General features: G+C 37.6%; 1 protein-coding gene across 2 annotated transcripts in view; it reads left to right on the top strand.

Moving 5' to 3' along the window:
• Nucleotides 1–15,362, top strand: part of LOC113237336 (AP-1 complex subunit gamma-1) — a 50,600-nt gene that overhangs the window by 10,204 nt on the left and 25,034 nt on the right. For both annotated transcript variants that reach the window (XM_026473750.1, XM_026473751.1), the window contains exons 5-6: nt 9,026–9,264; nt 11,524–11,600. In XM_026473750.1, the coding sequence (XP_026329535.1) occupies nt 9,026–9,264; nt 11,524–11,600 (316 nt within the window). The remainder of the gene's footprint in view (nt 1–9,025; nt 9,265–11,523; nt 11,601–15,362) is intronic.

Raw genomic sequence — 15,362 nt, 5'->3', positions numbered from 1 at the left:
GAGCCTGGTAAATGTTACTTTTCAACTGATATCTTATATTATTAAATTCACATTTATACCAAAAACTTATAACATTTATACCGCGCCGGCTGCTGCTCCGTCTGTCGTCATCGGGTGCTTGTCAACGTCGGATGTGTATCAAAGTTTCTCCGCCTATTCTTATTTTATTCATATTACTTTTAAGCTCGCAGATTATGGAATGTGAGAGACCCCCTCCCCCCCACATCATCTGCTGAAATAGTAGGGACCTTACCTATTCCTGCCGCCAAGCAGTAATGTCAGCATTACTGTGATTAGATTTCTGGTTTTGAAGGGTAAGGGGTCTAGTAAAATTACAGGCATGTGGAACTTGTCAACTTATGTCTCAGGGTGACGGGCACACTGACAGTGCCCCTCAGATCTTTGCGATTTAAAGCTCTGAGTGGCACTGCAACTGTTATGGACAGGCGTGTAGCTTACCATAAGGCGCACGACTTGTTCGTCCCGTCACTTGATATCATAAAAAAAAAATAGGCTCACGTTCAAATGCCTCGACTTAAGCACGTATCTAACATCAGCATTTCACAAATTACCAATATTCACAGAAATACATTCACGGTCTTCGAGAAACTCGTGCTACGACTTTTAATAAAAATTTACGGCTAACATTTCGCTACGTAGGTATCACTTTGCCGCTTTTACGAGGTGCCTGAGTAAAGGTGTAATGTAGACATGGGACTTACAATGTTGAATTAACCTAGGTCATGAAGGTCAGATGAATACTGATGAAATTAATTTATATTTATTCAAACTAACGCACGTTTAGAATGAAAGTGACCTAATTAAAATATCGACTAAATTAATATAAACCTTGAAACGGACAGTTGCCCTTTGCAAGTGCAGACCGGCCTCACTGGATTGACTTCGAAGTATACATATAGGTATTTAAGTTTATTATATTATATAGTACAATGTCATTTTAATAATCTCAGTAAAGAGTACTAATAAAATCGACCTCAATAGTCATTCGTCCCCTAGTTTGCCACCCTTACCCTTATTTTCTTCAAATTTAAATGGCACCACTTCTGAGGTACCCTCTTTCCAATATAAAAAGAATCATCCGAATCGGTTCACAAATGCCGTGAGTTATCGCGTAACATACAAAAATATAGTCGAATTGAGAACTCCTCCTTTTTGTGAAGTCGGTTAAAAAAGGGAAACCGGTTTGCAGCTCTACGTAATAAAGTACGTTGTTCTGATTTCAAATTATTGAAATGAATAAATGATAAATTAATAATTACTGACATGGAAATTTGTATTCGGACGCATTCGGAAATCCGAGGATTACCGAGAGATATTAAGAAAATAGTTATACTGTAACATTATTATGTAGCTATAATGAAAAAAGAAGTCACGGTTCAAATTCCGTCATGAAAATGAAAATGAGCATACTACCGATAAGAAACCAGTGAAAGACATTCCCATAGTGTACAAACATCGCAACTTGTACGTAACGTTAGCATAAATTACCTGATAATCGTCGGATACGTAGCATTTTATCGCTCACCCATTTAGCTGCATTCTGTTGACTCCTTCGTGTTACATTTTTACGATATTTTTGTTGTACAGTTAAATTAAACTGTTCAATATGTAAATCATTTAGTATAGTCGAAACCAATGTATAGATACTTTTATTCACTGGTGGCTTTCGATATTAGCGGCCTAATCTCTCTCATGATCTCAAAACCACCTAATTTAAAATGGTTTAAAGAACAGGTGTATACGCGTAATTATTTACCTATTCAATTTTGTCACGTAATTATTTTAACAAATGAAAAACTCGGTGTCTTAGGGTCGTATTCCAGAACTCTACTCAATGCTCAAGTCAGGATTTGACCAGACTTCAGTACGATTTCAAGCACTGGAAATACGACCCTAATGGCAAGGACTTGAGTATGATTTCTAGTGCTTTGAATCATACTCAAGTCCTGAATTGAGCATTGAGTAGAGTTCTAGAATACGACCCTTAATCTCAATATTCTTTTTTAAAGGCACATTCCGAATAGAGCTGTGTAATAAGCAAAGGTCGAGAATAGTCGAGATAGGCATAGTACATTTACCCAAATTTCATGTAATATAATAATGTATCTGATTGTGACGGTATATCGCTTATGTTATATTATACAGTAGATAACACATGCCTCTGAAAGCGGACTGAAAAGAGCTTTCTCTAGCAATCCGCATTTAGATTTATGAGCTTGAACCTTGAAGGCAACCCATTTACAGTGATGAATTGATGACAATGTAGACAAATCTTGGAACATTAGAAAGATAAGAAATCTTTTCGGTATCTTTTTGTAATTTTATATTTCGAGACAGAATACAAGAGATGAACAAAAAGTTTTTATACTAACAGGAAATATTTGGCGACAGCATAATTACGATTGGTAATTGGCTTTTCAAGCGTGACGGAAGTCAAAACATTTTATCTTAAAGGAAATTTTAATATTTTTTATAACCGTTTTTGTTATGTAATGTCTTATCAATAGAATGACGTATTATGTTAGTACGTTCTAAACTAGCAGTAAGTAACTAGATCAGTCTGAGTTCGTCCAGGGAAATACTCCCACCTTACCTATTTCTGTCCCCAAGCAGAAATGTGGGCATTAAGTAACGGTGCTGGTGAAATTACATTCACATGGGACTTGTCAACTTATGTCTCAGGATGACGAACACAGTGGCAGTGCTCGTCAGATCTTTGCGATTTAAGACTCTGAGTGGCACTGCAACTGTTGTGGATAGGCGTGTCGGTTACTAAAGTCTATTCCAATCCATTATAACAGAAAAGTAAACGAACCGGTTTAATTAAAATTCTAAAGCAATCACTCATTGACTTACAAATAAATGGACGACGGGTCTAATACAAAAACCACGAAAAAAATGTCCCAAGTCAACATATTCGAAATTTAAATTGTAATGTCATCGCAGTATCGCGCTGTCAGTAGAACAAATGAAGACTAACGCGGAGTTTAGCGCTCTGTATACGATTTTAGCGCCTTACAAGTGCGGACACTTTTTAGCGCGGATCCGACGTCCATATAATTGTAAGTCAATGCAATCACTCAATAAATGTAATAAGTAACACTTTCACGTATATTTTGAAGATTTCGACTTGATATCTCATCACTATTTCCAGCAATATTCATTTGAATAACATATTAAAATGTTATTTGAATCTTAGTTCAAAAGTGAGGTTAGTAATCAAATATATGTAGATTTGTGAATAGTCTAGAGTTGGATAGGGCTGTACGGAAATAACTCATTCGGTTCATTCAATTAAAGTTTTTGTAATCTATTTCATGATTGTTTGTCCTGCACTTGGTACCATAAAAAAAGTCACTAGAACTTTTTAAAAGTGTTCTACTTTAATGAGGCAGCCATAGTATGGTGGGCGTCCCTTATATTATCCATTGTTCTTCTAACGTTCGCTTTAAGCATATGCTTTTGTATTGTTGCTTCTACTCGCACTTTGACCTCGGGCGACAGGCCAAGGCTACGGTTGGTTTATTGCTTCTCTGTAATAGATGTCGATTTCACGTGACCAGATAAGATTCAATTAAAGATCATCGTCATATCATAGATCACCCTGTAGTTATGTACAGAACTTCGTAAACGGTGTAAGAAACAAGAATACTGATAAAACAATGTTATTGAAATTAATAAGATGTTGTTTAAAGTGATGAAAATATCCTATTTCCTTGTAACAAGCATAATGATTACATAATCATGTCTTGATTGATTTCCACCAGTTAAACGTCGCTCACCGAGTTTATGGAAGGAGTTGTGCTCGGAGTTTCGGATAAGATTTGAAATGAGATTATGCGACAGAGAACCAAGATCGTCAACATAGCTGGTAGAATAACCAATCGGCAGTGGCAGTGGGCTGGATAGGTTGATGATGACGTTGATTTATTCCGTCAAGTATCTTAATGTTAACTTAACTATAAACTTAATTATACTTGATATTATAAAAATAATTGAAGTCAATGTTTTTTAGTGCATGAGACATTCTTAGAGAACTGGTCAATGTATCTAAACTACTCCATTTGTGCTTCGTCTTTTCGACAGTTACTGAAATCATTGAACTTTGTTCTTTAAGTAAATGTAAGTGCACGTTGGAACTTCATCTCACCTGATGTACACCCACATCATCTTGAAAAGGGCCCAAGTGGTAGTGTTCAGGCAACAAGTCGGTAGGCAGGGAATTCCATTATATAGCGTACACGTACGCCATATAAATGGGACAGCATAACGCTTCGTGCGAATCCTTGGAATATTCACAGCATAAGGGTGGAACCCCAGACTAGTTTAGTCACCCTCCCGTGATCGAAAGAAAATTATGGAATTAAGTCATGAAATTCCATCGCACGCTCTCCGTCACAGATATATATAATAATGAACTTTTATTGTGATTAACTTGGTTCCTAATACACGTTTTTATCTGACATAGTGTATGCTTTCAAAACATTTAATGTTACAAGCTGACAGGAAAATCAACAATGAAATGCCATCCAGCCCAGATTAATAGGGCACAGCCCACCTATTGTTCCAACTTGCAGACAAAAGGTCGCTTTACACCATAAAGCACATTTTTTCATGGCCTACATAAAACAAAATACATAATCTTACTTATTAGGCTGGTAGTAAGTAACGGTTTTATTTGTTTTCCTTCATATTAGGACGTAATTTACAGTGATATATATAACGCCCGCTGAGATCTTTATCGCCACGGCCTTGCGGCGCGAAGAAAAACTACCATTTCTATAATCGCGTGGTTTCTTAGTATTTATGTACGTATGTATTGTAATTTTCTATACACAAATAATTGAAGTATAGCTTTGAGAGTAAAAAATAATGGTTACGTTATTTTTAACCCTCAGAGCGGGCAGCCTATAAATATATTATTGTTTTCATGTTTATGACAGTTACGAAATGTTTAATGATTACAAAATTTATCAAAAGAAAAATGTTTACTGTTCAAAAATAAAAACAAGAACTAATCTTGTGTGGTCTGATGGGCTAGCTTTGTGACGATACGAATCGTCATCCCACCTTTTTATCACCTATAAATATTAGTTAGGTTACTTGATTTTAATTATATTGGGTAGGTTACATAATTTTAATTGAAAACTAGTAAAACTAAAATCAGAATTCAGGTGAAGACGAGCAGGAGTGCTCGCTTCAGACATTTAGTAGAGAGAGACGACGGAACGAAGCAAAGTGATAATGACGACGCAAAATAATTAGAGAACAATTCAAATTTTCCAAAGTAAGTGGCCAGGACCGAGAGAAAAGGGTATAAAAAGGTGGGATGACGATGAAAGAGGTCGCATCGTCCTAGCTTTATATCGTCTCTGGAAAAGCGAAAGAATCAAAGCGCCATTTTGGCCTTTTGGAGGTTAGTAATTTCGCCTTTCCTGCGACAGTATATTTTTTGGGATGAGCAAATTTGCTTTAATATGCGAGAATAGATTTTAAATCTAAATAAATCACGACAGCTGCCGCCAACCGCACGGACGCACAAGTAAAAGAACCGGGCAACAAGGCTTACTTAATGCTTCGCTATCGCGCCAATATGTTTATTTTCACGTGTGTCCCATTTTGTCAAAGCGGAACATTTTTTAGGGTCGTATTCCAGAACTGTACTCAATGCTCAAGTCCGGATTTGAGCAGACTTGAGAATGATTTTCAGTGCTCACTGCAATACTCAAGGCCTGACTTGAACATTGAGTAGTGTTCTGGAATACGACTTATGGAAAAGACTTATCTTTTGGGGACAGCGGGACTCGAACTTACAAGCGGGACTGTCCCGCTCGAAGCGGGACGTACGGTCGCGTTAGGTATAGCGTGAATTAAATCCGTCTAATTTTAAGGCGAAACGCTATCGAGGTTGTGTAGGCTTAGAAGCGTTTGAGGTAGACGTGGAGAAATTCATTGCGCGATATTTAAACATTGTCTTTTAGAAATAAAATATACTCTTTTACTGTAAAATAAGCTCATAATCCCATGTTACGGTAAACGGGAGAAAAAATTTCATTGAAGTATCTCTAATAATAATCGAATGAAATAGATTTTTCCGGTTTCGCGATTATGCGGAATTTTGTAAATTTTTTTTATCGAACAAAATGTAGTCAGGTCTTCGTCCTGACGCATGATGCGAATAAAGCTTCACATGCATGCATGACATCATCATTTAATTTGATCGAGTATTACTTATTTGACAGCTATATATACGGACGGAGAACGAGAGTACAGCGCCCAGTATTTTCGGTTTTCAGTATCATTTTCAAGTTGAAATCCTATTTTTTAATGTCAAAAAACCGATTTTCCGTATGGTCGAAATGCGTCAACGCGTCTAATTTGGATCTTAATTCACCTTAAAGGTACTTACCTGTTCAAATTTCAAATATTTTCAAGTAGCCTTTTTGTACCGGCAGCGCTACTGGAGTGTACTGTTAGACTTAGTTGCAATGCAATGCAATTAGAATATTACAACCTTGGAATAGGACGTACATAGTTCGACATGTTATTTAAAATTGTCTTAATACAAATTGCTTTACTATTCCATTAACGTTAGCATTTCATATTGTATATACGTGCAATCAATAAGGTTTGGAAAACTTAATATCTGTCGGCACGCAAGACTAAATTACAAGTCCTTATTGATGTTTGCTTTTGGTAAACATGCTACAAGATTCATTCTTCGTTATAAAAATGACCATAGATTATTCAGTAAAGATTCCGCGAGCTAAGACTGACATTTATGAAACAAAATTTGACGCTGAGCAGTTCGTTTTGTAAATACGAAAAACTCGTAGAGGGAGAATTGGGTAGAGGGGCTCTATAAATAATAAAACCGTATAAGCGAAATAGATTTATGCACAGACGTTTATCAGAGTAAACGAGAAAACAGTATTATTTTTTGTCCCTTCTACGTATGCGATTTTGGTTGTATGACTCAACGCTCGTTGAGTCCAGCAAATCCTTCCCAGTGTTTGATGTACATCGATTTTATGTGTTTATGCTTTTAAGAAGTGTTTTACAAAGTTACTAGCCGTTCCTTTGTAGTAATTGACAATTATTGCAGCTCACAATAATGGTGCATTGTTATATTTTAGGCTGTAAAAGCCGTACGGAACGAAAAATTCCCAACATAATCTTTCACACGTAAGTTCTAATTTTTCATTACAATCAATGAATTTTCTTGTATGAATTACTAGTGAAATACTCTTACAAGCCTGGACTATTCCGATTGCATGTATTTTAAATGATATTTGAAGTGTTTTTCTTGATTGAAAGATTTTTGTTTGCATCGTATAAACCTCCTAAAATAAGGAGAATATCTTATTTTTGTCAAATATGTCCATCTCGCTTCTACCAGCAGTGGTTATGATACGCGAGAAAGAGAGATCAAATTAATAACGTATAAATTAAATTAGACAGACTTAAGCTGATTTTAGGGATTCCGTGCTTTTGCCATTATCTTTTCCCCAATTAATGAGTCATTTTAAATATTGTAGTTTTTTTACTTTTCAATACTTTTTCAGTTCGAAATATGTGTACTAAGTTAATACTGTTCAAGGGCCAAAAAAAGTAATGATTTGTCATAATTGTTTTATTTGGTTACTAAAACTCAACCAAGCTAAATGTGGTCTGGCGGATTCTCCCTCCTTAGACTCGGCAGATTTCATCATTATCATGAATCCATTTATACGTCCCACTGCTGGGCACGGGTCTCCTCTCAAGCGAGTGCTTAGGCGACAGTCCACCACACTGGCCCAATGAGGGTTGGGGACTGGACACGTTTTCCGAGGATTTTGAACCTTCTTCAACGTTTCACCACGATGTTTTCCTTTACCGAAAAGCTCACGATAAATTTCAAATTAAATTTCGCACAAATTCCGAGAAATTCAGAGGTGCGAGTCTGGATTCGCACCCACGATCCTCTGCCTGAGAGGCAGTAGGTCAAACTATTAGGCTACCACAGCTTCATTTTCATTTCAATTTCATTAACGGGGTAAAATTTTAAAAGTAGACAACCCAGAATTTATAGGTACACTGTTGGTATCCCTTTTCAGTATACGCGAGAAGCTTCTCTATTCTTTTTTTTTATTCTCCCTCTACGAAAAAACTTGTTTAGCTCACCATCTTTGATTAGTCGAAGTCAAAGTTCATTTTATAAATCTCAGCCTAAGAATACTGTATGAAAGTCGAAACTGTCCAATCAGAGAATTCAGAGCAATGCTGAACTGAATTCACACCAATCACGTGGCTTTCCGATCTATAAAGAAATAATTTTAAAACGATTGCTAGTACCTAGTATTACTTCGCATAAAAACAAACATTCATCTAGTCATGAGAATTCTCAAACACAAGTTTTTAATAGTTTAGAGGTCATCATCACCACAGCCCATTTCCCGTAGGGGCCTTCATGTCGTCGAAGTGTCGACTTCATTGACGGGTTACTTCAAATTGTACTCTTGTAATAACAAACTCACATCCGAGTACGGGGTCTCTTCCGACCAAAGGGATTTAGGCCACACTATCAACTTCATCAACCTGTTATACATCCAACTTGTAAGAACTGGTCTCCTCCAAGGACAGGATTTAGGCCATAATCTACCACGCTGGGGTTAACGCAGGTCAGAGACTACACATTAACACATTAGCGAGAGGTACTACTAAACAATCAAAATGTACGTAAGAGCGGTTACACACGGCAACTTTTGCAACGATGCAAACGCGATACAAACGCGCGATTGCATCGCTACACTTGGGGTTTAAAGGGCGACGGTTTGAATCCCTATGGCGGCATGTAAATGCCCTCTCAAATGAGAAGTGACCATTCACCCACTGGGCCACTACTATAACAGACAAATTATGGTTGTAAATAACTCGTCCTCGAAGGGCGAGACAGATTAAATTAATCGTCGAACGATATTTTGTTAATACTGATGTAACAACTAAATACTATATTTTTCAACAGTGACCTGAATAGCAACACACAATTCGTAGTTGGGCTGGCGCTTTGCACGCTCGGCGCGATAGCATCTCCAGAAATGGCGAGGGACCTCGCGTCTGAAGTGGAACGGCTTATCAAATCTCCCAACGCGTATATCAAGAAGAAGGCAGCACTATGCGCCTTCAGGATCATAAGAAGAGTTCCTGATTTAATGGAAATGTTCTTACCTGCTACTAGGAGTTTGCTTACTGAGAAGAATCATGGTGAGTAAACACCTTATCACGCTTGTATGCTGTTTAGATCTTTGCAATTTAAGTGCCAGCGCGAAACGGTAGACGGTGCGGGATAGCATCAAAGAGGTTCTTGGTGGTTTTCCACCGGTGAGGCGAGACGAGAATTGGAATCTCAGCGGATTATTTCCACCAAAAAATGCCATTAACAGCTCAGAAGATGCAGTGCAGATCAGTTCGTCTATCGATTAAAACACGACTCCTTGTCCCGTAAATTATTGCTATTAAGTGTGTTAACGGAAGAAGAATCAGATAAAGGCATCGTTTTTTTTAATCTTAAATCATTAGTACCCCACAATCGCTCAATTGATATTAATAGACATCGTGAGCTCGCGCGAAAACCGTTTTTGTGTTGCAGAGCATAATACTCTATGTAGGCAGCACACGGTTCAATATTACATCAAGAAATATTTCAATTCTCGCCTCGCTCGTCCTTGTCAATCCAGACCATTTCTACCGAAGGTGCACTAGGAGAGAATTGAAATTTTGCCGTACAAATTTCAATTCTCGTCTCGCCTCGCCTCTTCTCGCTGCGCCGGTGGAAAGGCACCTTTGTAGCCCGCTAGCGCACACTGACGAGGATGCCCCTTAAGTTACCGCGTTCTGCAGCGTCCGCTTCCTCCCGTTTGTCGCTACGCCCCGGGTCATTCAGACGCATAATTGGTGGATTCTGTCGCATACTGCCTCCCGCCGTGGTATACTCTAGTTTACTCTTAAATACCGCAGAGAGAAATGCGCTGCGATACTTTGAAGTCGGTCTCAGATCATTGAAATTACAATTTGTAATAGCATAAAATATAACATTGATAAATTTAATATCCTCTGCCTTCCCATCGGCCGATTAGCGCTGACCCTAAAGCTCCAAGTGGCATTTTATTTGTTAGGATAGACGTGTTTCTTACCACCAGGTGCACGACTTGTACATCCCATTACTTTATATCATAAAAATTTGTTAGCTTTAATTTGTTTTGCTTGTTACTTATGCGTTGTTTTATAAATTTTTACATATTTTTTGTAAGAACTCTGTAATCGCATCAAGCATTGTAATACTGTTTTGCCGATATCTATAATCCGTTTTTACGATTTTAGGCTCTGACGTTCTCTTGATTTCGTAATCATTTACGTTGACATACACCGAAATATTTGACTTGACATAAAATTAAATTACTTGCACGCCCATTCGTTTGTGAAAAGAACTTCTTTTTAATATTTTTAACATATTCTCGTGAAATATGTTAAAAGATGTACTTTATGTCACGTTCCGGACTCATAAATGTTTACGACTTCTAGAAATATGTCATGTTACGGTTATTCATACTTGGAAGCCATAATTATACTAATTATCGAATGTCCTCTACGTTTTATCAAATATTTAACTATAAAATCAGACTATTTTTTTCAGATTTAAATGTGACCATATATCAGAAATTAATATTATAATATATATATTTCAAAATAAATAATTGAATAACTCCTGAACCTATTAGTGTTGTATTCTTCTGTTAGTGGACTGTAGTAGGTCTGGTCTTGATACAAACACCTAGTCGTGCACCTGGTGGTAAGCGACACCCCTGTCCATAATAGTTGCAGTGCCACTCAAAGCTTTAAATCGCAAAGATCTGATGGGCATTGCCACTACGCCCGCCACCCTGAGACATAAGTTGACAAGTCAAATGTGCCTGTAATTTCACCAGCACCCTTACCCTTCAAAACCGGACCACAGTAATGCGGACATCACTGCTTAGCGGCAGAAATAGCAGTACGGTGGCAGTACTTCTCTGGACGAGCTCATTCACAAGGAGCTCTACTGCTACTAAAAATTCTGCTAAAATAAACAACTAGAGCGTCACTTGACACCGACACATTATGATAGAGTCTTCGAATTGTTAAGCATTGAGAAAGGGAACAGGATAGAGGTCAAACGACCTAGAGGACGTAGTTCGAAACGAATGATGTGACCAAGTGGCACTACCAGTGAGCGTCGCACTCCACCTAACCAAAGGCAGAGTACAGTAGGAAATATTGATTGATGGTGTACTTACTCAAGGTCATGAACCTCAGCAGTGAGGGACCGACAGAGGAGGACAAGAAAAGGATGGCGGGCGGCTACTCAGGGTAGAAACGTCTATCCTGGTGGTTGCTGAAAGATTTACCCATTTAAATGAAATCGTCGTCGTCATTAGTCTCCATTACACATAGCATAAAGTGTAAACCTATTGTAAATATGTTCAGGTGTGCTCATCACTGGAGTGACACTCATCACCGAGATGTGCGAGAACAGCCCGGACACGCTAAACCACTTCAAAAAGGTAACTATGCTTAGTCTTTTTCGCTCAAAATTAATAGAAAGATAAAAACATAATCTTCAGTCAAATTCACTTACAAGTCTGATAATGGTCTGAGTCACCACACTTATCAATCGGTTTGATCCTGCCAGAAAAACCTTTATAGCCACGCAATAAAAGCTAAAAAGAGTCGTTGCGCTTAGACTCAATTTACATTGCGGCGGAACGAAAGCGTCAATTTCGCCTCGCTGCGCGAGAAGGCGAGTGTTGTCTCTGGTATTCTCGAGTATTAGCGAGCTTTCATGCGATTGCGCCTTGAAGCTGTAGTATTTGTCGATGATTGACGTCACACTGCCTCTGTCTTCGCGCCACTTCCCGTGGATTCGGCAGGCTTCGCCGACGGCACTTTCGGACTTCTCGCGGATGCGCTAGAATTATCGAGCTTGCGCGAGAATTCCGCGCAAGACGCACGACGTGATTTTTGGCTCGTATTTAGTTTGTACGTAAATTGACCATAAAGTTCATTACTCTGTGTACAATATCGTTGCAAAAATTCGCTTGCATACCGTTCCGCCGCAATATAAATTGAGTCTTAGACTCGGATTGCGGATTTATTGCATATAAACCTTTTTTCATTCCGGTTCCGTGGTTTCCGCGTTGTTTGAGTGTGGTGACACCCTAAAGATCCAAAATAGTACCCGAGTAGGCGCTTAATCACAGCAACATTTACACACAATAGCATATAAATAGAATACTGAAAGAACAATAGACGTCCATTAGACAAGTAAAAAAGAAGATGCGTCAAACTTATTGCTAGTTATTCATATGTGAAGTGTATAATTACAACACAAATAATCTTTATTGTAAATATTTTGAAATAAAAATATTAGAAATATGTCTTTATCGTCTCAAATTTCTTCACGCTTCACCAGCGTAATGTAGCACAACGCATAGAAAAAACAATGGCGCCGGCAATATGTTATCGTGCTATCATGATATCAAATGAACACCTGTTCTGTCAAGTAACGAATTTCATTTAAGGAGCTGACAACTTAAGTTAAACTAACAACCTGGTAAGGCCAAATTATGTACGCATGTAGCTGGCACACTTGAATTTCTGAAGTAGGCATATGTAAGGTTACTAGATTGTGTACACGCATTAAAGCAATATCAGTAGCAGGCAAATAGATCACGCATGTGTAGGTACACGTAAAATACCTGGCATGCCAGTTATGCGTTTGAAAATTAAAGTCTTACCACTTATGCTGGCTCCCATTTCGACATAATCAATTATTCATTATTTTATTTGTAATATTTTATAATATTTCAGTAAGTGTCATATAGCCGTGACATTTAGGATATTATTATCAGTGCACTTGTCTATATTGAGCTGTTTACCTAAATATAAACTTGAATACTATAAAATATAAACTTATATATACATACGCGGTTTATCTGCCAATGACAATTTAAAGTCGACAGTACATATTTGTTTGCATTTTACTTTGTTGTAATTTACTGTAAATGATAATTTCAAGGCAAGTAAAGAAATAGGTACACAATACACATTTGCATACAACATACTTAGAAGTTTTTATATAACACCGCATAACATACATTTGTTTCTAATAATAGAAATGTCAGTCATTATATATCCATAGCGTCTTTTTTTAAGATGGAGTAAAATGACAGTTAATTGCGCACAAGTATTGCCCGCTTGCAAGCAGCTAGTGATTGCAATCAATATATTCCATCGACTATCGACTAAATATTGGTTACGCATAAGCGAATGAAACAAGATATTGTTTCATTTGAATCCTCATCGGTCAATTTCCATTCATCCCAACTACTGGGCACAGGTTCATCTGAATTGTCAATTTTTGCAAGTTCATTGCATTTAGAACTATGTTTATTAAAAATATAAAGAGGAGAAATATTTGGAAGCTTTTCATTTAATTCAATATGGTCAATCAAATCCGACTTTTGTTATTACAATGTAAATGAATAAAAATTAATTTCGGTAGTAGCTGTCAAAATAAGAATAAAAAAGCATAATAGTAGTCATTGGAACTCTCTCATCTCAATTTAACATTCACAATTTCGACACTTTTAGCAAAATTTTACCTTATTGCACAATCCATCGATAAAACTGTCGACAACAACTACATCACTATATACATTTTTATGAAAACTGTCAATCTGCAAAAAAAGACCGACTATAGCACTGTCTAGTAAAAAATTTGCAATTAAGTGTACACCGTTTGGTAACATAGTTAAAAATGTAATTTGACTACATGTATAACTCTCAAATATTATCATTATAAAATATCTAGTCGTGCAATCGGTCGTTGAACTGACGGGACAGGTTTCATTTTAAACTTCAAGCTAACTAGCACGGACATGCGCAGTACACAAGAATGTAGTGAACTAGTTTCGGTACCTCCACTGTGTCGATAGTCGCCAGCGTCCTCGTAAAATTATTATTGAGAAAATTTTGTTGAATCTTGAGACTGTTAGGGGCGCTGTACAATTTACCACACAACATTGTAGAATATTTTAGCTCTAACGACTTTCAACACTGTAAATGCACGATAAAACCTTTGAAATAAAAGAAATCTTTTTAAATTTTATTATTGATACAAAGATCGAACACAAAGAAAATAATAATAATAAAAATAACGCACATAGTCATTCCTTATTGCCCCGCATTAGGGAAACCCTGTGTCGCGGATGCCATAGACACACTCATATACAGCCACAAATTTCACCCAAACTGAGAGTCATAAATGTAGGCTATACAAATATTTTTCCCGACCCGGGATCTCTGCGTGGCGGTCCAGCATGGTAACCATTCGGCCACGAAAACAGTTAAATTACTTCGGTCTGACTAGTCTCGAACCAGTTTCGGTTGCCATGCCGGGGCCACCGCTTTTAACCAACTGAACTAAAGTAGAAGGGTTTGTTCTTTTGAGTTCGATCTTTGTATTAATAATAACTATGGTACAGGCCTACCGCTTAACTGAGTCGGTCCCTGAGGTAGCTGCGCGGTGCGGGAGGTGTGAGAGTTTACGTAATAGCTATGTCGCGCTGCACACGGGATAATTTCAACAAGATTTTTCCGACGATATTCAAAAGCAAATTGATTGAAAATATATATACATCAGGAACCGACTAAGTTAAGTTAAGCGGTAGGCAATCATGACATTCTATACATAAATTTGACTAAGTTTATGTACTTAAGTTTAAAGTAGAAACATTAACAGGATATTAATAAAGCGTCTTGGTTACACATCAAACATTTTAATTTTTTCGTAACGTGCCAAACGACCACAATAAGGGTGCCGGAGTACCGAAATTATCTCCAGGGTCATTTCCCAGAACATCCAGAGCAAAATGCTGCCCTCCTTGTCATAACTAAAGCATTTGCATTTCGGTAAGTCTCAAGATATTGGCACCTAAGTTTTATTGTCATTTAAAAATTGTCTCTGAGTTTGCTTAACAATAGAACTGATACTAAGTAAGATATTCAAAAACTGGGGGTCTACTCTCGATCTCCGTCCGACATCCGTCCGAAACAATTACTGCGAAATAAGCAATACTTGACCAAATGAAAAGACGCGTGATGCGAGTGAAGCTTCATACTGGATACTTGCCTTTTAATTTTGTCGAATATTACTTATTTGACAGTAATTGTTTCGGACGGATGTCGGACGGAGATCGAGAGTAGCCCCCCTGATTAGAGGGGGTCGATTTTGTCAATAACCCAATTTCGCTAAAAATGTCGAT

This window comes from Hyposmocoma kahamanoa, unplaced genomic scaffold, assembly GCF_003589595.1.
Source record: "Hyposmocoma kahamanoa isolate Upper Pololo Valley unplaced genomic scaffold, ASM358959v1 93, whole genome shotgun sequence".
In the NCBI taxonomy this organism is placed as follows: domain Eukaryota; kingdom Metazoa; phylum Arthropoda; class Insecta; order Lepidoptera; family Cosmopterigidae; genus Hyposmocoma; species Hyposmocoma kahamanoa.
The sequence above is the reverse complement of the archived record's forward strand: the minus strand, read 5'-3'. Positions and strand labels throughout refer to the sequence as shown.